Genomic DNA, 27,081 nt, shown 5'->3' with positions numbered 1-27,081 from the left:
ACTGCGGTTGCCAGGCAACGCGCTGCGTGCCGGGCAGCGCCCCCTGGTGGCGGCAGGGAGTGGTGCAGGCTGCGCCGCCCCAGCCCGGCTTCCACAACGACTGTCCTGATGGAGGTTCATGATATTTCCTCAATTTCTGCCCCATTGCTCTTCATTGAATAGTTTGTAACACAGCCTGTGTTAAAACAGCCACTGCGCTCATGCCCTCTGTACACGCTTGTATTTTCACTGTAATTCAGAGCAAAAAAGCAATGCGCTGCATGTACACGTTACCCCAAGGGACACACAGCTGTACACAGGCACCTCCAGGCTGCGAATGGCTTAATGCACAGGGACAGTAATGCTGCTGAGAACATTAAAAAAAAGGGGTTTAAAAAAAAAAGGGGGGGGAGTTGTGAAGTGAATGGTCTGTTTAAAGGGGCACCTCCAGAGATCTGTTACAGACTGGCTCGTTATTTCTTTATCTCGTTATTTCTTTATCTCTGAGCCGTATGGAGCAGGGTCACCCTCGCACTGACGGGCGCTGCACACCAACACCCGCCCCGCCATGACGTCACCGCGGGGCCTGCAGGTGACGCTGCGTCGTGACGTCATCACGTCCCCGGGGCGGCGAGGCGGAGGGCAGGTACGCAAGATGGCGGCGCCCGGCGGCCGGGCCGGAGAGGGCGGCTTGGTGCGGCTGGCGTAGGGCCGGGCGGTGGGCAGGGGCTGCGGGGACAGTTACCAGCCAGGGGCCGGCAGGTAACGAGCGGGCCTGGCGGGGGGGAGGAGGAGGAGGAGGGGGGCAGCGGAGGCGTTTCACCAAGCTAGGCCGGCAGGCTCCGGTTCCCTTCCTCGTGCTGAGGGGCTGAGGGTGCGGCCCCTCCCCGGGCTCCCCGCCCGTTCTCGCTGTCCCGCCGTGATTCAGCAGCGGGGCCCGCTCGCTCCGTGACCGCGATGCAGGCGGAGGGCGGCTCCCGGCGCTGCGGGGTCAGGCCTGGTCCTGCCTCCGCTCCGTGCTGCCCCGTAGTTCCGGTGTCTGCCCGGTGCTGCCCCGCGGTGAAACTGCGCCCTCAGAGCTGCTGGGATTCGGGTACAGGGTGAGTGCCCACCAAGGAGCTTCCTTACTGCAGTAACCACATCTTATGTGGAAATCGGCATCTTCTGGTTTGGATGGGCTAAGAGCTGCGTGTGGATCTTGTCGAGCTGTCCTTCGGGTCAGTCTGTTTATTTGTGGTGCCTACGTTGTGAGATGAGTAGCGCTCAGTCATCCGTTTGATGTTAAATAACTGCTGTATTCCCTCTAGTCCTTGCAGGCTGACAAGCTGAAGTCTTGTTTACTGTATGGGTGGTAGCCTTCCGTATCTCACTTCATGCTCATTACCTATTTCTGGATCATTTCCAGTTAGCTGTTCCTCTTCTAAGTTGAAAAGAGGGCCACATCTTCTGCATTTGAGATGCAGACGCACTGTGGATGTACGCCATAGGGTAAGAATACTTCACCTCTGTAGTCTTTAACTTCCTGATAGTGCCTTGTGTGCTGTTAGCTCACAGTCACTCAGAGAAAAATGGTTAATTCTGTGATTAAGATATTTACTGTAACTTGAGGGTTGTCTTTCTGATTTTTCATAGAGCAAAGTCTCTGATTTTAAAAGGCGAGTTAGGAGTGTTTCCTTGTAAGTAATAGAAATGACAATAGTTGGAAGTGAGTAATTGCTTGGTAAAGAGTTTTTGTTCTCCATATCACTTTAGTTGCTAGACAAGACCAAGAAAAAAAAACACACACAGAAAAATATTGCCTCATATGCAGTGATAAGCAGGTGGACTCTGGCACTTTGCTTAATGACAGATGTAGCTGTTGTTTGAGTTTTGATAAAAATACAGTTGTGTCAGATGTGGATATTCATAGATGACAAGCATTGCCAAATTACGGACATCTCTTTCTTCGGACTTCAGTGTCTGTGTGACTGATAGAAGGCATCGGCATCTCAAAACTTGTTACTGGGTGAATGGGTTTTTGTGGGAGCTTGTTGGGAAGGAATCTGCTCCAATTTGTGGTCAAGATTGGGAAAGAAACTGAGGTGGTTCTGCAGTTAGCTACCTGCCTCATCTGCCTTGCCTGGTCGTGTCTGGAGTGTGGAACTTCACTAGTGCAGGCACTCCCATAACTACTTACTTCCCTACAACTGGTCTTGACTTCTCCGAGTTGCAGCAGTATTTTATTTTTTGATGTATTTTTTTTTCTCTGTTCAGAACAGAGTTATGCACATAGCTCTGTGCCATCTGAGGAAGATATGTGTGGTAGTGGGCTGATGTGTGCCAGGCCATGTGTTATGTATATTGTTAGGGGAGTGTTTGTTTCCTGCAGTATGGCAGTGCTGGTGTTGCTGGATGACTTCAGATTTTTTTCAATAAACACTGACTTGTAATTTGTAAGTGCCAGAGATGCTTTGGAGCACCACTGCAAATGAGTGACTTAAGCCTTTTAGACAAGATATTGATCCTAAGAATAGGGGAAGAGAAAATATAATCTTTAAACTTCATTGTTGCTAACTCATGGATTTGGTCTCAGAAGCAAAACTGAAAGTGATTGCACCTTTTTCTTCTCATTGCTGGATCCGGCCTGCTTTATTTTTTTTTTCTCTCCTGCTCATGCAATATGGAGCACAGGATTCAGGGCTGAAGTCACTTCTTCTAGGAAAAGAGATTTAACACAAGTAAAATGGAAACTAAAAGTTACCTGGAACATCATGCAGAAAGCGAGGAAGTATTAAATATTAGATATTTGAATGGATGATAAGTAAATGTTATTTCCTCTTTAATAGGCTTATATTTTCAGATTATTTTAATATGTTGACCTGTTGTTCAGCTGTGAGATTTATTAATTTCTTTGTTAGTTGGTGGCTAGCTAATATCTCAACAATCAGAATTATCAAAGGCATGTGAAGAGCTCCACCTCCATTGTTCTAACAGTATCTTGCAGTGCTCAGCACTTGTTATTTAAAGACAAAAATGTTTAGTTTGGAGACAACAAGTCAGGTTTCTGGAGCAGCCCGGCAGGCCGTCACATCTAACATTGTCATTGACAGCCCGAGCTGTTTTGCTGGTGCTGGTGGCAAAAGAACTGTAATGCCACAGTAGGCACCATCTTACTTGTTTTTAATTCCATTAGCGTGTGGCTTCATATTGCTTACACAAACTTTAGTGACTTCAGGGCATTAAGCACTCCTAACACTACTCAGTCTCCGTGTCATAAGCTTTTTGTCATCAGCTTGTTCTGTATTTCACAGTTGGTAATAGCATGAATATTTTGATAAACTGTTATGAGAGAAGTTCTGCTTTCTAACAGGAACTGCTATCCACCTTCCCTTGTATTTTGTTCCTATTGTAATTTCTTGCAGTCTTCTCTGTAAGTTGTGGACCTGAAATTATTAAATCCTTACTTAAAGGCTGTTCACATAAAGGCATTACTGTCTATTTAAAATGATAACTGTAATTCACATCAGTGACAGTGTAAAAATGGTCTCGTGGAGCCATAACTGAAAAAAAGCTCTGGAAGATGTTTTTGAAAACAGTTTTTTTCAGAGGAAAGGGTAGGAGGGGTTGTTTACAAGTTAGAAATAGCTTCCTGGTTTTAAAAAGTAGGTCTTCTAGGGTGTATCTGAGGGTGATTTATTTTCTTTGTATTCTCTGCTTGTTCTGGTAACAAGGAAGGCAATACTAATGATTTAATAGCATGTATCACTCTGCAGGCAATCTCTGCCCTCGAGGGGAGAGAAGGCCTTGTGAGAGATCTTGACAAATCCTATAGCATGAAGCTATAGATTGGCTGCCACAGTGTAAGAAGAACTCTTAACTGTTAGAGATCGCTGAAAGAAAGGCTCCAAAGGAGGGAAGGGTCTGGAGGACAAGGTATGTGCTGGGCCAGGGCAGAGGAGCTGGGGGGAGCCTCATGGCGGCTGCAGCTCCTCACCGGGAGCGGAGGGCAGCGCTGAGCTCTGCTCTGTGTGACAGGGAACGGCATGGAGCTGTGCCAGGGGAGGTTCGGGAAAGGCTCTGCCTTAGAGGGCGTGTAATGGGCTGCACAGGGCAGCGGGCACGGCCAGAGCTTGGGGAGTGTTTTGTCAGTGCTTTCAGATACAGCATTTGAATTTGCGTCCTGCATGGTGCCGGGAGTTGGTGTCAGAAATTCATGTGGTTGCAGTCAATTTAGGCATGCTCTGTCTGTGACTCTGTGCTTTGGATTGCTGTTGATCAATGCAGGCATAAGCTCGCTGTTTTACTGTTAGCTACCTAGGTGGGTAATCCGTTCTGGTATGCCAGTGCTCTGCTTTATGCTTTGACCCTGACTTGGTTCAAATAATCTCATGTTCTGTGCCCCTAGTGACCTTTTGCAGTCAGTGTAGTCTTGTTTGAGGCCTTCTAGAATGATCTAAGCAATGTTTTTTGTTTTGTTTTCTTTTCTCTCTCTTAAATGGCAAGTAACTCTAGATTTTTGCTTACATGGCAAAGGATTTTATAAGTGCAGGAAAGTACTCTGTGAGAGCTTAGGGAGAGAACAGCTTGCATGTCAGAACAAGCAATTTTCTGTTCCAAAGACTACAAGCTCTTTTCAGAAGTTTGTGCCATCCTTGTTTAAAACCTAGAATACAAAGGGGTAACAGAGTAACTGACTTAAGTTTAAACCTGTAGAAGGGAAAGTTGATTCAAAATATCATATTGTATCAGTTGTATTACGTCTTCTAAACAGGCGGAGTCCGAATGGGAATTCATAGTCTGTGATCTCTCAGTTACATTTTGACTGGAACACTTGGATCAGAGCAACTCTTTAAGTGGGCAAAGCGCAGCGTGAGTCCTGTGCATGAAGTAGTCAATTCTTCAGCTGGAAGAGGGTCCCTGTATGAACATACTTAAACTGCTCAGGTAGTCAGTTGTGTGGAAAGTACTAATGAACTAGAATTCTATTAGTTGTGATCTCTCCATTATGTTGCTGGAGGTGAGTATTCACCGTAGCTATGTACTAGATCCTGTCTTAGGTCGTTTTCTAATTTATGTGTTTGTGCTTTTTGGCATCTGTGGGGTCACAGCAGATGAAGATGTGAGATTTGTTCCCTCTGCTTTGGATGTTGGATTTGTAAGTGTCTTATCGTCATGCTGTGACAAGTGTTAGTGCTGTGCTTAATTGAGACACGGAGCCTGTGTGTTCAGTTTGATTTTTCCTCATCAACTTGACTCCAAACACAAATTAGATTCATAGTTTACAAACACTCTGCGAAGTAGTTGTCAAAGGATGTGTATTTCCTTTTCCAATGCAGCAGAGCTATCCACCCTATTCCACCCTAATGACTAACACTATCATGTGGCATCTTTGTACAGTAATGTATAACAATTTGAAATAGAGATATATCCTTGTAATTGGGAAAGGAATTTCTACTTTTCTTTCTGAGCTCCTTATATACCAAGATTAGCTATTAATCAAGCTGTAGTTCTGTCAGTGGTCACTGGCTGGCAGGACTTTGTACTTGCAATGAATTTACATCCAACCGTGTAACTGTTTGAAGTGTCACCTTCCAGAGGGATAACTGAAAGAAAATGTTTGGGTAAGAGAATTATTTTATCAAGCTTGAATCAGTCAGTGTTCTTGTTGCCATCTTTGATCCGTATCATTGTCAGACTTTGGAGCGAGAGGAGATGCATTTCAGAGCTCTTACAAACAATAGAGTCTCATATGATGTTAAAGTGACTGTCTCAGATGGTTCAGAAGTGCTGAGAGATGGCGGTGTGCAGAACAGTATTGCTTCAAGCCAGTGAACTATCTGTGAAAGAACTAGAGCTAGCGGGTATCTTGACAGAGGGTGGGTTTTAAATTCTGTAAAAACTGGCTTCCTTCTTGTTTGCAGAATCGAGTTTAATGCATTAGATTTCTGTAACTTACCCAGAGTTCTTTGGCTATCTGCTAAAACACCTGTAAGCGCACGTAGTGTATTTCTGGACATTTGCCTGAGCATGTGGATGTGACTTCTTTGCAAAGCAAGTGTAAATAGAGACAGTAGAGAGCTTGTTGCTTGAAGGTAACACTGTTTGGTTTGGCTTTATTTGCAAAGGGAAAGCTACCAAATTCAAGTGCAGATGGAAATGTGAAACTGTGTGTTCAATGATCTTTTCAAATTGAAGATGTTCAACTGGAAGTGCCTTAGTATTTACAGCTTACAAGAACCCACAAGTATGTTGTGTGATATAAAGTAAACAAGGACTAAGGTAAAGGAGCTGACTTTGTGAGCAGCTAGGTGATCTAAGCTGTTTTTGGAGCCAAGGATGAAATGCGTGTTCAGTGGGCAGAATGGTTGTACTACAGCTGTTTGTGTGACACAGTGTCATCCTTTTAATGTCTGAATGCATGTATTATGCTACAGAAATAAATTTGGAAGGTCTGCCACTCTTCTGGGGTGTTTTGTTTGTGCTTAAGTATTAGGCTGATGAAGAAATCCTGGTTCTCTTGCTCTTCGCTCTCCAGGAAATGGATGTTTGAAATATGCAAGTGTTCAGTGCAGGGATTTGGCAGTATTCTGTATAAGTTACTTCCACCCAGCAATATGAAGAAGGCTTTCTCTTCCAAGCTGAGAGAGAAGTTGTGTGTGTATCTTATTACAAACCTGCTCTGTAATTTGATATTACTGCAGTAATGTGAAAATGGTGCTTCTCTTATTAGGCAGCACTGGACTGATTCTCAGGTGTTGTTTTATCGTATCAGTTGAGGAGTGGTCAACTCATATAGACTTTCCACTTCACTTTTTTTTTAATAAGTAATGGTGACTCAATGAGATCTGCATATTGTTATCAGTCTCATATTGCTGTTTATCTGTTACTGTTAGACATTTGAAGAGGAAAAGCTGTGGACAGTACTGTTAGATGGTCATTGGCAATCTCATCCAGCAATTTACTCCATCTAGCTATATAAAAATAAGGCTGGATTGCTGCATCTGAGTCAGATCTGTCAAAGTGTCCTGAGGAAATGAAGCTAATGCATCTCTGAAGGCTTCTTTTGAATTTAAAATGAGCCATTTCCATTCAGTTATTCATTTCTTTAAGTGTTCTGAGGGGTTGCATTCATTAGCAATGCTGCTGAAATGCTTATTATGTTAAATGTCTTCTACCACCCAGCCGGACTGGAGATGGTGTAAAACAAAATTGCAAACTTAAATGAGTTTGAAGTAACCCAAGCTTAATTTCAAAGTTACTGAGCCCTGTTTCATGATATCAGTCCAGAAGAACATCCTTTATGTTTTTTTATAGTAAGATGGAAAACTGGAGGAGTGATTTGATACAGAAAATTGTGGGGCAGAGGTATTGGACCAAAATGGAGAGAAAGCAGTGAGATTCCTCGCATAGCTGTGGATGTAGGAGTCAGGAAGTGCAAGTTCTGTTCTGGTACAAGGAGAGCAGGGTGACTGTGGGCATACCGTTTCTTATTTGTTCCCTTCTCGTCACACCTACAAAACAGGTCTGTGTTCAGTGGGAGTAAAACTGTTCTGAAGAGTTCAAGAATTATATGTTGCTGGAGGCAAAATTATTTTCTGTTTGTTGTAAAGGTAGTGAATTAAAAATGTGTGTGTAAGGGTATTTGGTTCTGGATGGTATGAATATCCTTTCATACTCTGTTGGACAGCAATGTATTTCAGTGATTGTGGTTTTCTTTTCCATTTTTCACTCCTAATGAGCATGTAAAGGTGAGTTTAGCAACTGGAGCATTACTGAAACGTATCTCACGGATGGGCTCAGCTCTTTCTCAGAGGGTGACAGCTGCTGGCATGTTTGTACATCTTAACTGTGAGTAAGCTCAGCTGTGGCAGTTGCACAGATGTGCTGAATCTTTTTCCTGTTGCATGTGGCTTCCTTCCCTGATCTCTTTAGTCCGTTGTTGGACTACAGACTGAGCCTTATTTCCATTCACAGAGTCCTAAATACAGAGGCCTTTCCTGTTTGACTCCAAACTGGGACATTGCGAGGAGGGAGTCTCTGTTTCAGGACTGGAGCATGGGACTTGGAGGGAGCATAGCCACTGACTGAAGTTTTCTAACATGCAAAGCAGGTCCTTGACTTGTAGTCTGTTCTTGTAATAAATCAACTACTGTGGCTGAGAACAGTCTCAGCTGGACTTGTCTGTACAGAGCTAGATTTCTACTATTCTGCACTAGACAAACTCACAGAAGACAGCTTAAACTCCTGTGCTCCAGATGAGTTAAAATCCAGAAGTGTAATTAATGTGGGCATCACTGCTTTGCTGGGCCTGCTCTGATGTCTACTGCTGGTTTTATATGTCATTGTTTATTTTTGGTATGAGGTGGTGATACTTCTGTCCTGTGGGTTTCTGAAGAGCAAGACAGATCCTTTGCAATGAACTTCACTCTTTGCTCAAGTTAGCAAGCCTCTTTAAGAAGCAAATGGGATGTAAGCATTCACTTCTAAAAACATTTTCTGTTCTTTATGAGGTTACACATTCAGTCCATGTTTAATAAAAACTAGTGGAACCTGTTTATTTAAAACACAACTTGTGGCAGCAGGATTTAATTCAGTGTTGATTACTGATGTCATTTTGCTTCTGGATCATTTTTTCTAAAGGCATTCAGTTCTAAGTGAACTGGCCTGGAAAAAAAAAAAAAAGAAGGCAGACTTGGTTGGTACCTTGTCTGGAGAGGAAACGTTTCAGCATTGTCTAAATAAGAACTGATTTTATTGGTTTGTGTATGCTTGTGACTTAAGGATGGTTGTGTTTGTAGTGAAGTGCAGTCTTCCAGTCAACAGCAGCCCTCAAATTTGTTCATTTCATTTGTGTAGGTTTGCAGAAACAGTGAGTGCATTCGTACTGCTCTGTGTTCAAACATCACTGTGATGGAGCCAGTTCGTTTAGTGGCTTGTCTTGCTTATATTTCAATATCTTGTTCTCTTTTGCTTTAGTTTGGGAAGTTGTGTGGCACTGCTTGGACCTCAGAGGAGTGAACTTGTTATGTTTAAACCCAGCAAATATCTGAATACCACACAATTGTTTACTTACTCCCCCCCTTCCCAGTGGGATGGGGGTGGGAAAAAGTGGGCCTTTCTCAGAGAATGGCCCTGGCTCTGTACAATACTTCTTAGCAGCAAATATAAATATTGGCATGTCACCTATGTTGTTATTCTCTTGGAACCAAAACACCGCATGGTAGCAGGTGCTCTGAAGAAAACAATTCAATTCCTGCTGAAACAAAGACACTTGTGAAAATCACTGGAGGGAGCATTCACCTTGAACAGTAATCAGTCTTTTCCCTGTAAGTCCTGCAGCACAGTGGAACTTAAGGTCTTTTCAGATGGATTTTTCTTGTCTGTGCCTTGATAAGAAGGATTGAAGGAAGAAAAAAACCTACTGGCTAATGAGAAAATGAGTTGGCACTGAAAGCTCGAGCTGTAACATTTTGATTAATGGAATAAGTGACCAAAGCAGTTGTGCTAAAATGTGAAGGATGTCACAGTAGTGGCACTGGCCATGGCATTCACCTTTCTCTCATAAGCTTGCTTTGCTGGAAGGCTTGAGATGCTGTGTTTTTATACGGCTGGTTTGCAGAACAGCCCTGTGATGGGCTCTTAGGTACTTTGGTGATTGAAAATGTTGAGAATGTCTGCTCTTGTGCATGACAGCATGTGTAATCAGTGGAAGAAAAATGGATGTTCCAGTGGTGAATAGAAGTGTTTCTTGGAAAAGGCAGCGCTGAGAGCTTGGTGGAAGCTTTAAATGTTGGCTTCTAAATTCAGTTGAGTGTTCAGGGAATTTGGATCCTCAGAATGTGGCTCTTGTAGCTGAGAAGATGAGGCCTGTATGTGGAAAGCAGTGATGTCAGATGTCTGGGAGAGTTCAGCAGTGTTCAGCTCACTGTGGGAGCAGTCCTATGGGGAATGGGCAGATGCTTTTGGTGGGCTTGTTCGTTTAGGCTGCTTGGGCCAGGAGTGCAGTCAGGATTTGAAGCAGAAGCTTCCAAACTGAGCTCAGGGTTTTAGCTTGTGTTGTACAGGGCAGGCAGGGTTGTTTGTAGGTGGAGTGATTAATTCAACAGACTGTTTTCTGTCAGTAATGTGCTGTGTTTTGCTGAGGGAATACTGAGTGTGTGGTGAGAGTGGGTAGTGCATGTGACTGGAGTGTAAGAGGGAGAACTGGTGAATCTGTAGTGGTCTAACACTGCTCCCTTTATTCCTATGCAGTACAATGCACATGTATTTTACTGAGGTTTTAATATAGGGACCTGCTAGCAGATGATTGGTTTTAAAACTAATGACCTTTTACTTTTTTGCTATTTGTTACATCTGCTTTGTCTGAGTAATTCTGCAAGAATTTCTTTCACCAATTTTTTTAACCAAGAAGAAAATGTGGCAATAAATGATGCAGTTTTTATTCATAAACGTTAACAAGAAAAGCTAGCAGGGCTATAACTTTCTTTGGAATAGATTTTTTTTAATAGCAGTCAGTTGTTGTAGTGCTAAAACACATGGAGTCTTGGATCGTGTTGATGAAAAGAATATAAACTACCTTCTGCAACATGAGCAGAGTTATTGTGTTGGCATTGAGAGTAGTTCCTGGCATTGTGCAGTGTTGAACCCTTCTAGTAATAAAAGACCAACTATTTGTATACCTCTCTTGATCAAAGAACATAAGAAAAAGCTTGAAATGGCACAGACATTAAAAAGGGATTTCTGTAGAAGAGCAAAACAGCTTTGTCAATGCCATGTTGATAGCATAGAAGGAGTGTTCATCCAGCACACCTCATTCATAATTAGGAAGAGGATGAAGTATTAATAATCAAGTACTTCATAGCTGGCTTGTTGCGTACTGAGAAATCATTGCAACAATGAGAACAACATTTTAATGAGCTGAAGCTGCTCTGGATTCCGGACATGCATTGCAGACGTACAGGACACTTCAGAATTTATTCATGTGTGTTTATCAAAAGAACAGGGTAAGTGGGCTGTGAGAACTTTTTAAGTGACATGGAAAGGGTTATATTGAAATGCTGGCTTTATTCTAAGATGCATTAGCTATAGAAGTTAAAACCTGTGCTTGGCGCTGGCTGTGCTGAGATGACTGTTAAGGATGTAATTTGTTCATGGTGTCAAGTCTTGCGTCAACAAAGCCGAAGTAGCTGAATTTGTTGCAGGATTTTAGATGAAATCACCTGGATTTCTGGTTCTCAGAAATGTTAGGTATTTGCTGTCTGAAGTTTTAGATTCAGGGAAATATTAATTACAAGCAGTATCAAATGCAGAATTAGTTTCATTACTGTGTTGTGAGGTTATTGTAGCCCTCACCGATGGTACAAGTGCTGTATCACTTTCTCAGACATTGTAGGGTTTTCCCTTATTTCTCAGTGAAAATTGTGGCAAGTTGCCCTATAGCCCAGATACAGTGTCAGGATCTTAAAAAGCACAATAGGACTGTATTATCACTTGTGAGCATTAAGTCCTTAACTATTTCGAACAGCAGGTGCTTTTGACAAGAGCAGTGTCTTTAGTGAACAAAGTGGGGCATTAAATGGGGATTGCTACCAAACTGTGATTGTCTAATGTTAATGCAGTGGATCCATATGGGACAGCAGAATGAGGGATGCAATACTTTTTTGTTCAGAAGAGAGCTGTCTTCCAGTTTAACTTCCCCTTGACTGATGATACGGAAGCAGGCGGCCTAATTGCCCACTATGTTATGCTAAACAACTGAACAATTTAAAGAATCAATTTCTTCTAATGTTTGTCACTGCTAAGGAGATGCTATTCAGCATCTGCATGTAGAGGCCCTTAATGGATGTTACTGCCATCACTGAAGAGTGTTGTCTCATAGTCTGATAACATGATGTACAGATAGACCTACTCTTCAGGGGCTCTTTTCTCCCTCTTCACCCCATTAATGCATTCGAGATTTTTTTTTTCAAATAACTGCTCTTTTAGTTTCTGTCCCTCTGCCCTTCAATCACTGCCCTGAGAAGAATAAGCTAAATTAATTTGATGTTACAGGCTATCTTTCACATTCTAGATCTTTCTTCAAAATGCTTAGATGGTTGAAATGTGGGGTTTGTATGCTGCAGAGAGATCTTATCCCTGCCTCATACTCCCACTGTTCTTTGTAATTCCTATTCTGCATTTGGTTGAACATATCCTGACCACTCGTATCCTGTGAGGTGAAGACATGTCACTAGATTCATTTTAACCAGTGGCCATTGGAAACTGAATTAAAGGTGACATATCTGGTTTTAAAATGGCTTGATCCAAAGAACTGTTTTCAGTGGCTCAGTGTTGTTACGTGTAATAACGGGAGCTTACTGCACTCTGCAGCTTACTACGCTTACTGTTTGCAGAGCTGTTGGACGTATAAAGCAGAAACATCTGCAGCTTTGGGGGTAGTGTCACCAGTTTGCAATCCGCAGTGCCTGAAAGCCAGACCTGTTGTGTTCTGTGCGGGACTTCTGTCATCAGCTTTTGACTGTCAGTCCACATAAGGGATCTCAATTGTATAGCAATTACTTAACGTGCATATATGGGAAGCTCTGGATCTTATTTTATCCTAGCAGTGGGCACTGTCTAAATCTAGAAGTGTCATATAAAACTATATAGAGAATCTTGACACTGCCCGTAGATTCTGACTTACATTGGTATCAGTAGTTAGAGTAGAACTTTCAAAATGTCTGAAACTTTCCAATCTGAGCTCCTCCAGAAGGAGAGGAATGTAGACAGGAACAGATAGTAAATGGAGTATGGAAATAACTACAATAAAATGCAATTTCCCAGCATCTTCTCATGAGTCATTCTTGGTGGTAATTTGTGTTTTTTTTCCCTCATCTGTTGATGAGTCTGGCTCTTTGGTATTGTTTCTTTCACACAGTCTTTCACACAGAGTTTAAGTGGTGATGTGCCAGGTGGACTGTCAGGGGCATCTTCCTTCTCTCATGCAATGATTATCTGATTTCAACCCCCTGCTATATGCAGGGTCGCCAGCCAGCAGCCCAGGCTGCCCAGAGCCACATCCAGCCTGGCCTTGAATGCCTGCAGGGATGAGGCATCCACAGCCTCCTTGGGCAACCTGTTCCAGTGAGTCACCACCCTCTGTGTGAAAAACTTCCTCCTGATATCCAACATAAATCTCCCCTGTCTCAGTTTAAAACCATTCCCTATCACTATCCACCTTTGTAAACAGCTGTTCCCCTCCTGTTTATACATTCCTTTCAAGTATTGGAAGGCCACAGTGATGCCTCCCTGGAGCTGTCTCTTCTACATGCTAAGCGTGCCCAGTTCCCGCAACCTGTCTTCTCAGATACAAGTACATGCTGCTGTCTCATGTCCAGCTTCTCATCCACCAGGAATTGTTTCTTCAAGCTTTCCAGCTTGTCTCCTATTTCTGTGCCAGTTTTTTCTGTTATCATTTTTGTCTTAACAGTTATTTACTTCTGCATCTGCCTTGTTTTCTCTTCTGTGTTCCCTTCTATCTTCAGTTTCTAAGGTTCTATTTCCTCATTCTGGGTTCTACTACTCCATTTTTGTCTGTGTTTTTTTCTCACCCGGGAAAGATGCTGAAAATACCTTCATATAATAGAATGGGCTTTCTATTGATTTAAAACATGTAATGAAGTATCAGTCTGAAATCTGTGTGCCCCTGTGCCCCAAACAAAAATACCCTTCAGCATCTCTTGGTGTCTGGAGATGAAAGGCAGCAGTAGTAGGGCTGCCAGAATGAGTTGGAGGGAGGCTTTGGAAGTGAATCCTTCTGATCTCCAAAAGAGCAGTAATAAAGGTGAGCAAACCTTTGCTGCCCAGTGGAACAGCTTTGACCAAACCAAGATCCTTCTAGCCCAGAAGCACAGCAGCCACATTAGTAACCCTCAAACTTGTAACTGGCTGCGAATATGTATTTTTTCCTACATGGCAAGGGGGAGCAGCAAGATGCTTGTAATAGGCTCGGTAGCCTACCAAATCTGATTACTCAGGAGATACTAGTTTAATTAAACCCACTTTTCTGAAGAGAGGACAAAATGTGGTTGGAAACCTGTGTCAGCATTACTGCGTGCAGTGCTTAATGGTTCTGTTTGCTGACAGCAGTTGAAACTGTCTCAACCTGATCCCAAACATGTCAATTGCTACCAGGAAGCAGCTGAACATCTTTAGATACCCTTTCTTTAAGGGGACATCTGCAAGGGTAACATCCTTCTGAATCTGCAGGAGAAACTTGAAGAACAGGACCTTGTTTGGTGGAAGTTAGATGTGTTCCACGTTGTGGCTGGAGTGCTGTTGGCTGCTGGTGGGAGTGTGCTGGTTAATTCCATCGTTGTGAAGAGTGCCTGCTGGGTGCTGCAGTCTGTTAGCTGCAGGACTTCACAAAGAGCAGCTCTGAGCCTATGTCATATATAGCAGCATCACAGGAGGACTTAGAATGAGCTATTCAGGGAATTATGCTGTGGTGTTTTAAGAAAGATCTTGTGATATACTTGTAGTATAGCAAAAGAAGCAGATCTGCTATTGAACACACCACAGGCATTCTGGAGCAGGGCTTTAGCTGGCTGATCAAGTTTTTTGCAGCTCACTCTAGTCTAAAAACAGCTCGTTTCTCAGGGTCAGGCTGCTTAGTGTTACGTGCTGCCCGAACACTCCAACATCTTAATCATGGAGTATTTGTGTTAACTTCTCAAAAAAGTTGTTACTAAGATTCTGTTGGCACCAGACGGAAAATGTTACCATTGCTTCCTTGTGAAAACTTTATCTTCCTACCAGTTACTGTGTACCAGTTGTGTACGGTTATCAGTGTTTCACCCACTGTGTCCAGGCAGGCGCCATGTTGGCTGGCTGGCTCTGTGTACCGAATGCCAGTGTCCCTTTTTAGAGCAACGGGGATTAAACTGAAGAGGATCAGTGTGGTATTTCCAGTAGGAAAAGCTATTCTTAATAGTCCTGCAGGGGAGGCAGGTTGTGCTTGCTCACTGGGTCTGGGAAGGAGCAACTTCTGAGTACTGTGACCTAGAACTCTGCCTTCCTAATTAATCTGGCTGTCTCTTCTTGCCTTCTTAATTTTTTTTTTATTTTTTGCCACTTTGATTGTCAGACCCTGGGCTAAATTACTTACTGTCTTAATTATTGACATTTTAAAATAAGTTTGACTGTCTGTCTTGGCAATAGGATAAACATAGCAAGTGTCAGCGGCGTATCCTGTAATCCAGAGATAAGACTATAGAACTGCATAGGATTATGCAACACAGTATGTATAAATTTGCTAAAGCTGTTTTAAAATGTTTTTCAGGTTCTAAATGGCTTCTAAGAAGTTGGGATCCGACTCTCACGGTGAGTGGGATTTGTTGTCTTTGTCCTTTCAATCAGATGAATTAGTATTGCTGCTGACAAGAGACTTGGCTTAGAAAGGCCATGGAGACAAATCGTTCAGCCTCTGATGAGGTTTTTGTGTAAATGAAGTGCCTTGGCTTCCTCCTTGCATGCTTGCTGATGCTGTGCCTCTCCTCTAGTCAAACAGAAATAAAGCTGCTGATTATCCTCCATTACCCCCACCTTCCACTCATGGCAGACTAATACCTCGCCAACAATCCTCTTCAATATCAAAGGTGAACTGTAATTATGGTACTGATACGAAGATCACTGAAGCAGTCACTAATCTACAGCTTATTCTTATGAAAGTCAAGTGAACAGTTGGATTGAAAGTTGAGTTTTTAATATAGCATTGTGCCTGCTTTTTTCTTAGCAATGAATTTATTCCTAAACTGGGCTTTATTCCTAACTGCAAGCTATTAAGCTAGATAAGTGAAGAAGAGATTTTTATCTGAGATGTGTGATATCGTGCAGATGTTTGGTGTTATAAATAATTACTTTCTTGTGCATGTATTACTTTTAGAAAATGGGGTATAGATTTGAAAGCGTTCTTATTTCCTTAGAGAATCAAAGTTCAGTTTGTATATATAATAGAGATCCTTAAAAGAAGTAAATAAAAGCTGCACTGGGAGGCTCAAATGAAATTTCTAACACGATTGTTATAGAAAGAAGATTTTGTGTAAGGAAAAACAGGCATTCCTCTTCCCCCTGAGCATACTGTATGTTCTATCTCACAAGCATGAAATTGAGGTGCGTAGTAAGTTTAGGGCAAGTTAATATTGCTGCTGTATTGTCACTGACTCTGTACAGTCTAAAAGCTTTTAAATCCAGTTTCTGAAAGTCACATAACCTCAGTTTGTGTGACCACTAAAACTTAAATTGGTTTCAGAGCAGTTTGCAGTTCATTGCTGGTAACTGCACTGCATCTGAGCTGTTCTCCTTATGCTGTCACACTGCTTCATTATGCTGTTAGCCTGCTGTTTCTGCATCTAATGGAGTGGACAGAAGGCTTTTTCTCACTGCAGTAGTTCCTCTGTCCTGGAGTGTTGTGTAGCGTGTGGCTTCAGAGAGCAGGCAAGCAGCTACTGGGGCTGCTCTCACAGAGCCCTCCCCTCAGTACGTCATAAAGCCCTTAAAGGGGATGAAGGGGCTAACAGACTTAGAAAACAACAGCTAGAAAACCTTTCGTGGCTTTGCTTAAACCACTGAAACAATGGCTTGTTTGTATATGTAGGTTTTGCTTATTGTCTTGAATTTGCTGTTTGTGTCCTTCCCCATCAGAGTGTTGAGGCAGTGTGCTCATCTGTTTGGGGAAAAAGAAAAGGATTCTTTGCTTTCTGCTCAGTTTTTAGGTTAGCTGGACTAGTGCTGTTCTGACTGTTTTTTGTTGGTTTTTTTTCCTACTGTGCTAAAACAAACAGAGTTGCTGTGTAAACACCGCGGTGACTAGTGCCTATTTCAGGCAAACGAGTGTGTGTAAGGGGAGGTGTCTACCATCTACTGTGTTAATGCCTCTAGTAAGACTCTTATTTGCGTAGCATGTAACTGGGGCTGTGGGAGTAGTGCAAAGAGGTAATCCTGCTCCAGTTACATGCTGGGGTAACCTCTGCTAGAGTAGAACTAGTGCTGGTGGGACTAACTGGGGTGTGTTAGCAGCCAAGCTGGGCGCTCAGCGGTTTGGAGATGTGGCTGTCTCTGAGTCAGCCATAATTTACAGCTATAGTTCAAAGGCTGCAACAGTTCCTCTTTCTGCATAATCACACTGTGTCATATCCAGCTTCTCGGATAGTCAGCTCAGGTATTGCTTGGATGTCGTGTTAGTGGCCATTGAGGTGTGGTAAGCGTGCTGTGCTGTGCCTTACTTGAATGTGGTTCTCAGTAAGGGTCAGTGAAGGCAGTGACACATTGTGCGTGGGGTCCTTTTCTTCTTGTTTTGGTGGTACAGGCAGTTATTGAGCATGAAGATTTCAGAGCTGGGGAAAGAGCCACCCATGTCCTAGCAGGACTCAGACCAGCCAGTGCAGTTCATAGTATGAGGACTCACCTGATGACAGCACTTAAACATTTAACTCCAAATTAACAGGATATTCCTGTTTTCAAAGGCTGCTTGTCCTCTTGGAGCTTGAGGCTGTGTTACTGTAGATGAGTCAACAGTGAATGAACACAAATAGTACTTAAACTGTCATCCAAGTATGAAAATGGGTCAGATAAAAATGGCAAGGCGCAGCTCACTGAGCAAGAGGTTAGTCACTGAACAACATCCTAGATGTTGCCATTTAGGCCTGGTTGTATTTATACCATTGAAAGCAAAGTTAGTAGAAAACTATGAAGTCAAAACAGATTCACTGTGTTTCTCATGACACAACTTCCTTTGAGCTGAACGATGTAGCTGTGGCAACAGAGAAAGAACTGCTCCCAAATACAGAAATGTGAGGGGTGAATTGAAATGCTGAGGTTTTTGATAAAACTTCTTCTGATTTTTAGGACCTTTCAGCTATCTTGATGATGTCCCATTTAAGATAGGAGACAAATTTAAAACCCCTGCGAAGGTTGGATTACCCATTGGTTTCTGCCTGCCTGATTCTTTTCAGCTTGTCAGAGATGCCCAGGTAAGTGGGGTTTTTTTTGCCTTTATGGGGTCTTCCACATACGATGCTGTAAATTGCTTTCTACCTGCATGCTCAGATATTAGACTTGACTTTGCTGTAGTGGCACATCTTATGCCAGTAGTAGCAGAAGATCTGATGGTATGTATAATAATTTAAAAAATATTTTGCATGGTAAGCTGTGTTTAAAAAAAAAAAAAAAATCATAGAACCTAGAGCATCTGCTAGTGAGTTTTTCAAAGTCACTATGTTGGTAAATTGTGTGTCTTGCTTTTCAAAGCCTTAGTGCTAAGGGAAGGCAAGGCTTCGCTATACAGCTGAGATAACAGATCTCCAGGTTTTCACTGGAGCCCGCTATGGATAGGATGTGACGCAACGTGGTGAGTCTCAGGAAAACCTAGCAAAGGCATAGCAAGCCTTCCTGGTATATTGCTCTTTAGAGCTAGGGCTTTGCGGTGCTGTTGCAAGTGCAGTCCTGTTTAGTTATGTGACATCATTCTGGTAAGCAGGTTGTAATTTTTGTGAGTCACAGGCAGGGTACACCCTGCACATCGCTCATAGGCTTTGTTCTCTGAATGTTCCCTCATTGTTTAGAGGGCGCTGAGGATGTTTGGTTTACATAAGACATTAAAGCTGTAAATATGTTTAGTCTGTTGAGAACTTTGTATGCTGTTAGGCTGCCACAGTGGCTTGTGCAGTTAATAGCAGTAGCTTATTTAAGTGTCTCTCTATCCCTGTAAAAGCTGATTTTAAATGAGGAAAGCTTACAGGATCCAGCCACGCCAGTAACAGTGGCAAAAACTGCTGCTGTAGGTAGGTATCTCACCACAGTGGCCTGTATACTGTTTTCGCTGGTGAGCCATTGGCACTGGTGTGAGAATAGCAATACCTTTTCAGCCAGTGAGTATAAAACTGACATCAAATTCTATAGTCATCTTTTAGGGTGAACTGGTTAATTCTGTACTGGTCTTTGGATGCAAAAAATACGCTGTAGTGGTCTTGAATGTAGTTCATTAGTGCTGGATCGATGTGTGATGGTCCACGTGTGACATCAGTGTGACTAATGCGTTAGATTACCAGTAACTACATCTCCTCTTCTTCCTGAGAGGATGAGAGATTCTGTGATCATCAGTAGTTCTAATGGAAAACTAAACATAGGAAGAAGGCAAAATAGGAGGTTCTAATCCAGAGTGTAGCAGACCTTGCTGCTGGATACAAAATGAACTATTTCTGTTGTTTCCTAGTTCTGCCAGTCTGTAAGTTACAGGAGACACTGGAGAAAAAATGATGACTGTCTATGTTAATTCATGTAGCTCTTGCTCTGTTACTTTAGCTGCTGTTAAACGTAGTGACTGTGATTCTTACAGTTATGTTCATTTCTTTCCCATCTCCTTCCCTCTCAGTATGACTTCTCCCTGGAAAAGAAAACAATTGAGTGGGCTGAAGATATCAAAAAAATTCAAGCTGCCCAGAAGGAAGCTGAACGCAAGGCTGAAGAAGCAGTAGCAAACTCAAAGATGGCTCCAGAGGACAACAACAGAATGGGGTTCTCAGAGGGACCTTGCCCCGAGGCCATGCCTCCACCTATTAACCCCATACTTGCTAGTCTGCAGCACAATAGTATTCTTACTCCTACTCCAGCCAACAGTAGTGCTGTGAAGCAAAAAGTTCTTAGTCCGCCTCATCCAAAAGCAGATTTCAACCCAGCTGATTTTGAATGTGAAGAAGACCCATTTGACAAACTGGAACTAAAAACTATCGATGATAAGGAGGAATTAAAAAACATTCTTGAAATTCACGTTGGTACTACTGGGCCAGTTGTTGCCCAGCTGTTAGACAACAGCTTGCCCAAAGGAAGGTCTGAGTCTGTGTTACAGGATCAGGAAGTTTTGGCATCCATAGAAAGGGCCACGTTGGACCTGAAGCCCCTTCACAAACCCAATGGCTTTATCACTTTACCACAGCTGGGAAACTGTGAAAAGATGTCCTTGTCTTCCAAAGTGTCCCTGTCCCCTATCACTTCAGTGAGCAATATCAAATCCCTGTCCTTTCCTAAACTCGACTCAGATGAGGGTGATCAAAAGTCATCAAAGCTCATGAGCACTTTTCACAGCACTAGCTGTCTCCGCAATGGCACTTTTCTCAGCTCTTTGCAGGCCTGTGCTCAGAATAAAGCTAGCGAACTGAATGGACACCATATGGTTGATCTTTCTGCTGTAAACGAGGACAGTGGAATGGAGACATCAACATTATCCTCTTCATCCAGACTGCCGTCCCTGGCTTTGTCAACGCTGTGTACAGAAGAACAAAGCACAGTGACCACGGTAAAATACAGTGGATTAAAATTGTGTGTATGGGGGTAGTGCAGAGATGTGAAGGCAAATGTTGATTCTAAAGCATCTAGCAGCTTAGTTTTCAAGCTTCTTTTAATGTGAGTGCTGTGTAGGTAGGACAGATCACGTACAGTAGTTCTTCGTTAATGTTGGAAGTTCTTCAGTTCAGAAAGTCCTCATGTTGACAGTATGAACCTCAGACTGTTACACATAGATTTATTCACCCCATTTCCTCCTGACAAAAATCTGGTGTTTTGAAACCAATTCTGATGACTTTGTGCCAGCTTTTCCACTCCTGTTGTTTACAGTTGCGTGCCTGGTTTGTCACCTGTGAGGGTGAAAGTATTGCTTTTTGGATATGAAAGATCACAGATTTACAGATGCGAACTGCTGTACAGCTATGAGACAGGAGTATGAAACTTCATCGCCTCCAGCTTGTACCAAGTTTGGAGATGCTGAAGTTCAGCTGTTATATCACTGAGTAGAAGTCCTGATTTGAGTAGACTCATGGACTATGTTTTCCTAGGATCTGGACAATACCCATGAAGTCCAATGGAAAGTATGTAGTCAAGTCCCCTAGCCGGCCCTAAAACAATCTGAGAGACTGGAATTCTGTCTGATAAGCAGTGCATCAGTGGTTCTGAAGTCCTACTGGCATGCTGTTGGGTTTTTTTTTTATCCAACACCCTATGCTCCACAGCAAATGTCAGTGTTTCAGCCTCTTTGTTCTTTCATCTCTTTCTGGCTTAGGTTAATGCATTATTGAGAAATACAGTGTTCTGGCAATTCACGTGTTCTTCAGAGCACAGCAGAAGATGTGTTTATTGATCACAAGAGCAAGCATAACACAGTGAGCTTTGCAGAACTAGAAGTGTACTGAGCTAATGCTTACCACTACAAATCAAGTTTTTGGAGGAGGTCGTGTCATTGTATGTAGCTCAGAGCTGAACCCTTGAAGCATGGGGAGCCTCTAGGGATTAATGTGCAAGAGCACTTACAACTAGATAGATGGGCCTTAAAATAGCCAGTCTCTCACTGCAGGTATTTTAATCTTTATGCTAGAATGAATCATGATTGAGAGCAGTGATGTATTCTCCAGAATACTCTTTAAGAGAAGAAACAAAATGTGAAACAAGTCCAAAGACTTATTAGGAGGAGGAATATAGATCCGAATATAGATCAGAATTTGAATCCTTGTGTTTGGAAGTAACAAGCAAAGAAATAGGTGTGCTGACAGAACTAGTTCTTTCTGTTTGAGTTTGAAGGCTGTGAATTTACTTGTCTTATATTTCCTTATTAATGTTCCAGATGATGGAAAATTACCTGAGTTGCAAGAAACAGAAGTAAACAAAAATCCTCAGAGTATGGGAAGGAGAGAGACAAAAGTCAGAATCAAGCTGTTGTTTGTGCTCCTTGGCAGCTGGTTCTGCAGAAATGGAGCAGTTGTGCAGCCGTGGCGCAGGTTGAATCCCAGGCTGAGGTGGAGGTTGATGAGAACAGACAGGACATGGGTGGCCTCTCTGAGCAGGTGTCAGCAGTTTACGGGCTGAACATCTGGATGTTGTACTGAAGATGTGTAATTTCTGTGCTGCCTGGCTGGAACATCACAAAGTGGACCTGTTCTGTATTGCTTACTTTGCTGCTGCCAGATATTCAGTTATCGTTTAACATCTCATGTTTGTGATGAGTGACATGAAATAGTCCCATGAGGTGGTTTCTTGCAGTCTACCCCAGGTTTCTGCCCAGCTCAGGGCTGTTGGAATGGGACAAATAGAACCAAGAAGTAGACAAGTCATTAGGACCGGGCTGAGGTCAATGCAGGGCTTTTAGAAATAGGTGTGGGAGATGCTGGTTTTAGAAACCATGTCAGAGCTGAAGTAAGCACTTAGCTCCTTTTCAACCCAGCTAATATTTACTAAGAGAAAGCACCAGGTTTTGCTGTCCAAGATAAGTATTGTTAGCCATCGGGAATAGGATAGTTGGTGGAAAATGTACAACTGGTATGCTATTTTGTTTGAAAATGACATATGAAATGCCATGCTTTGAAAGTAGAGAAGATATGGGGATGTATGTTTCTCCTACCCCTTGCCAGAGGTGAAATATATATCTATTTATCTATCTATCTAAATTATTATTTATCTAATATTTATTATATATCTATCTGTGCACTGCGTCCACAGCTGGAGCACTCAGCACAGGAGGGACAAGGAGGGACACGGAAATGATCAGGGATGGAGCAGCTCCCTGCGAGGACAGGCTGAGAGAGCTGGGGCTGCAGGAGACCTGAGAGCAGCCTGCATGGAGCTAAAGGGAATGCAAGAAGGATTGGGAACAGACAGACAGACAGCAGGGTCTGTTCTGGTGGGACAAGGAGAAATGGTCTCAAGTGAAAAGTGGGGAGATCTAGGTTGGATATAAGGAGGAAGTTTTTTAAAAGGATGATGAGACACTGGAGCAGGCTGCTGGGGGTGGTAGTGCATGCCCTGTCCCTGGAGACACTCAGGCTGGATGGGGCTCTGAGCACTTGCTGGAGCTGTAGGTGTCCCTGCTCATTGCAAGGGTTTTGGACCAGGTGACCTTTAAAGGGTCCCTTGCAACTCAAATTATTCTGTGATTCTGTGGCTTTTTAATAATTAGGTATGTCAGCATAACTTGACTAACCTGCATACTTGCCATACCTGGTATGATAGCTGCCAGTCCCTGATCTCTTTGTGAAATCTTTTTCCCAGTAGTGGCAATGTGTAATGTTAATCACCTTATTTATATGTTGTTCAACAGGTACATGCAGACAAGGAGACAGAAATCCCTATGGTGAGTTATGACATCCTGCTTGGTCTTTATCCAAAGCTACTGAAGCTTAGGCAATGAGTGAACTTAGGGTAAGGGAAGCAATCTTCACGCTTCCTCCTAGGTAAAGGGATTGCCCATATCATATGGGTCTTTGCAGTTGCAAAGATTAGTTATTAGAAAGTTTTATTATATAGCAGGAAATCTGCGTAATTAAATGTCTCTTTGAGAGGAAAGTGTGTGGTGGGAGTTGAACTGTTTACAATGCTTTGCACCATCTTAATGGTGAATAACTTCCGAAGGGCAGCCCTGGAAGACTCCAACTAACTTATTTCTTTTTGTGGGATATCCTGCTTTGGCCGTAGCCAGGAGCAGGGAACTAAAAGAATGTAGAAGATGACCATCACCTGAGCTTCTGGGTTTTCCTTCCTAGGTAACACACCAAAATTTCCCAGTGTCTAAAGTGCCCAACAGCGCGACCTGCACAAAGCAGTCGGGTGTCTCTTTCCCAGAGTTACAGCAGGCTCTCTCTGCTAGTGAGAGGCAGTGTGTAGAGACAGTTGTCAGCATGGGCTATTCACCTGAGAATGTCCTGAAAGCCATGAAGAAGAAGGGGCAGAACATAGACCAGGTAAGAGCTTGCGTGGGGAAAATAGAACCTTCAAGTATTGATTCTGCTGAGATGCAGCCTTGGCTTTGCAAAATGGAGGAGAGGCAGTGCTTTATTTTAACAGTGGTTTTGCAGACCTGCCAAAGAACTTGTCAGCTCTCTGAAAAGGTTTCCAAAATAAATGAGCATCTACACAAGTTTTTGTTTGAGATACTGCCTGAGGCAGCCGTACCCGTGGGTGCTGCCTCACAGCTGAGGGTGGGAAAGGAGCCCTTAGGTCCAGTAAGGGCCAGGACATGTGCTCAGTCTCCCCAGGAACTACAAAACAATCCAGAGGAAGCTTAGCATGGATCTATGCCTCGTTTTGTGTAGTGTGATTAAAACCAAGCACATTCCCTTGTTCTAAGCACAAGGTGTTATTCTGATGATGACTTTCCCTGCAGGTTTGCTCTTGTGGCTTATTGCAACCAGAAAGTCACTCTGAGGCAGCAGTGACCGACTTTTTTGCATGCTCTGACTGTGGTGCTTCCTGCCTTGTGTTGCCTCAAACGCTTGCTAAAACCAGGTCACAGAGCATAAAGCTCAGTGGGTTGAAGTGTGGCTCTGGGTCGTGGATCAGCTTCAAACAAAGAAGTGTTCTGAAGCAAGAGGAGTGTGGCCAGACTTTATGTGCTGGCCTGGCCCTGTGCTCCCTGTGCATTGTGCAGAACATTACCTCGGGTGGAGGAACGTCTCTGTAGCTTCTGCTCTGTGTAGGATTTGGCTGCTTGTAGAGCTGCTTTTCTTGCCCACTGTCTGTGAACTGAGCTGTGTAAGAAGCTGTAGTGCCAAGCAGAAGAATGTCCACTTGGAGGGCAGTTTTAAATACTGTATTTCCAGGCTGCTTTCTCTCGTTCTTAGCACTACCTCTTTCTTAGATATCTGACCTTCTGCCCCTGCCTCTCAAAGCTGAGAACAGTTAAGAACAGTGGCCACACTTTCTGTGAGTGTGAGCTGGGATTTGCAGCTTGCTTGATGCGTTGGGATGTTCTTAAAAAGCTGACTGCTTTCAGGTTGCATTAGCGCTTCAGTTTGGGAAGAAAGTAAAAGCTGACTCAGGTTGACAGCTGAACCTACAGTATCACTAAAAATATGCGTAGTATAAAAAGCACAGTTAATCTTAAGTTCCTGCCCTTGCTCAGTGATTAGGAACAGGAGACTGGAAATGGAAGATGAAGCTGGTAGGAGAACAAAGGAAGACTTGTTTCCTATTTCTAAACAAACTCTTACAAGTCATCTCAGTATAGAGTAGGGAGAGTTTTATCTTATTCCCTGGGATGGAGTCCTGCTCGGTTCCTCTGGGTGTACAGAGAGTACAACCACACGTGTGGATGTCACTGTAAACTTCGTTTTTCTTTCCCTCAGGTTCTGGATTATCTGTTTGCACATGGACAGCTTTGTGAGAAGGGCTTTGATCCACTTCTTGTTGAAGCAGCTTTGGAGATGCACCAGTGTTCGGAGGAGAAGGTGAGGGCACATTGTCCCAGACACTGGTCAGAGTGCACCATAAAAGGGAATTCAGCAATAGTTCATCTAAAGCGATGGATGTAATTCCAGCTTCATGGCAATGCTGACCTGTTTTCAGAACTAACTACCAAAGAATATCCATGAGGTGATAATGTGTGTTGAAGTGTCACAGTTCTTCACTGCTATATTTACCATTACTTCATGTGTTTTTATTGGAAGGCTTTTTAAAGAGATGGTTTATTTTGGTTGCAGTGTTTTGAATATGTTGTTTTCTTCTGGGGAGGGAGCTTGGTTCAGAGACAGTTAATTTAAGAAGCAGCAAATTATTTCCAAAATCCTGCCAGCTTGTCTTGGCCATGAGTTTCTGTGTTGTATAAATGCATCTGCCTGGCTGAATGTTCATAGAAGTCTGAGTTGTTTTGCTACTTGTTAGTGTATTTCAGAGGTCAGTTAGGATTTGTGTTTGATGTTGGTAGTTTAGCACATGATGTCCAAAAGGATTCTGGTAATTTCCAAATCTAGGGCAAAACTGGGTTGAATCGTTTGATAGCAAAGTTATTGTGAAGTCAGAGTAATGTGAAAAAACTGCAGTAGCAATTAGTGGGAGTTGCTGGATGGGGGCAGGGAGACATTAATCAGCCTTTCTGGGAGTCTGAATTGGGCCAGGCTGATGGGGCACATTCCCACAGACTTAAGCTTTGGTACCTGCATTGAAGAGGACTGGGAAATTCAGAGCTGCAAATGCCAGAAATTGAAGGTGAAGCCCGGAGCGTTGCTGCATACAGAGAGAGAGAGCTCTGCTGGGCTGGATGGGCCGGGCAGTGGGCAGCAGGGAGGTGTCCCTGCCCATGGCTGGGGGCTGCAGCTGGGTGGTCCTAGATGTCCCTTCCAGCCCCAGCCATTCCGTGATTCTGACTGTCATGGGAGTAGACTTCTCTTCAGATTGAACTTGTATGGGCTGTACCTAGGGAGTGGGACCTGACCCTATGGGGTGGCTGATTGCTGTTGACTGTCTTTGTGCTAAATACCAGGTCTGAGTAAGACTGAGAGCTGATCCTTTGTTTTTCTTGCAAATAATTGTCTGTCTCTTTCAGATCACAGAACTTCTCCAGCTAATGAGTCAGTTTAAAGAAATGGGCTTTGAACTAAAGGACATTAAGGAGGTCTTATTATTACATAACAATGACCAACAAAATGCTTTGGAAGATCTAATGGCCCGTGCAGAAGCCAGCTGAAAGCACATTCCTGAGCTCTTGGCGTGCAGTGGAACAGCCCCTCCACCTTCACATTCAGTGTGACTTGCTCTCGGCAAGGAGTCCAGTTTTTTGCATACATGGGAAAATGACTGACCAAGCCCGCCTGCGTGCATCACTCCAGCATTTCTCTTTTCACTGGGAGCCAACTTTCTTTCTTAAATTAAATTTTTGAAGTGTCCTTTCCTAAGTTTCCTTTTTCTAGCTTGGCCACGGAGAGTCTAGACTGCCCAGCCGCTACTGGAATTGTATATAGTCAGAGACAGGAGTGGTCCTCCTCACTGTTGCACTGGAGTTGGACTGGGGATTACTAAATTTGTCCTGAAACATATGATACTTTGGTTCTTTGAAGCTGCTTTCTTGGTGTCTGCTTGTACTGAATTACTTGACTGTGTCACAGTCCAGATTATCTGGTTAAATTTGACCTTTAGTGCAATGGAGTTTTATTTTTTGGTTGAAAGTTAGCCTGTAACTTAGTGAAACACTGGTTTGGAAATTGTCGCCATGCATAAAGAGAGAAGCTGTTCCTCTTGTTTCTTCTTTAACCCGTGCATCCCACACTTCTGCCAGACATAAGTGTCCTATGCTAAGTGGTTATAAATTCTCTTGAAATATTACCTGCAGTTCTT

General features: G+C 43.1%; 1 protein-coding gene across 9 annotated transcripts; it reads left to right on the top strand.

Moving 5' to 3' along the window:
- Window positions 1-595: 595 nt before the first annotated feature.
- UBAP1 (ubiquitin associated protein 1) lies at window positions 596-27,069 on the top strand. 9 transcript variants are annotated; one of them, XR_014939712.1, is made up of 8 exons: window positions 596-625; window positions 15,278-15,318; window positions 17,842-17,966; window positions 19,367-20,287; window positions 23,075-23,107; window positions 23,517-23,714; window positions 25,098-25,344; window positions 26,294-27,069. XR_014939712.1 is itself a non-coding variant. In XM_015848249.3 (8 exons), the coding sequence occupies exons 2-8, from the start codon at window positions 15,285-15,287 to the stop codon at window positions 26,432-26,434; spliced, it is 1,554 nt and encodes a 517-aa protein (XP_015703735.1). In that variant the 5' UTR covers window positions 596-625; window positions 15,278-15,284; the 3' UTR covers window positions 26,435-27,069. The 9 variants fall into 9 exon arrangements, 8 of the variants coding, with proteins under 8 accessions (XP_015703735.1, XP_015703734.1, XP_085385906.1 ...); XM_015848249.3 differs by having other exon boundaries at window positions 25,098-25,199; XM_015848248.2 differs by having other exon boundaries at window positions 596-741; window positions 25,098-25,199.
- The last annotated feature ends 12 nt before the right edge of the window (window positions 27,070-27,081 follow it).

Source organism: Coturnix japonica, chromosome Z (assembly GCF_054131305.1).
Source record: "Coturnix japonica strain WE chromosome Z, WE-NBRP24, whole genome shotgun sequence".
In the NCBI taxonomy this organism is placed as follows: Eukaryota; Metazoa; Chordata; class Aves; order Galliformes; family Phasianidae; genus Coturnix; species Coturnix japonica.
The sequence above is the reverse complement of the archived record's forward strand: the minus strand, read 5'-3'. Positions and strand labels throughout refer to the sequence as shown.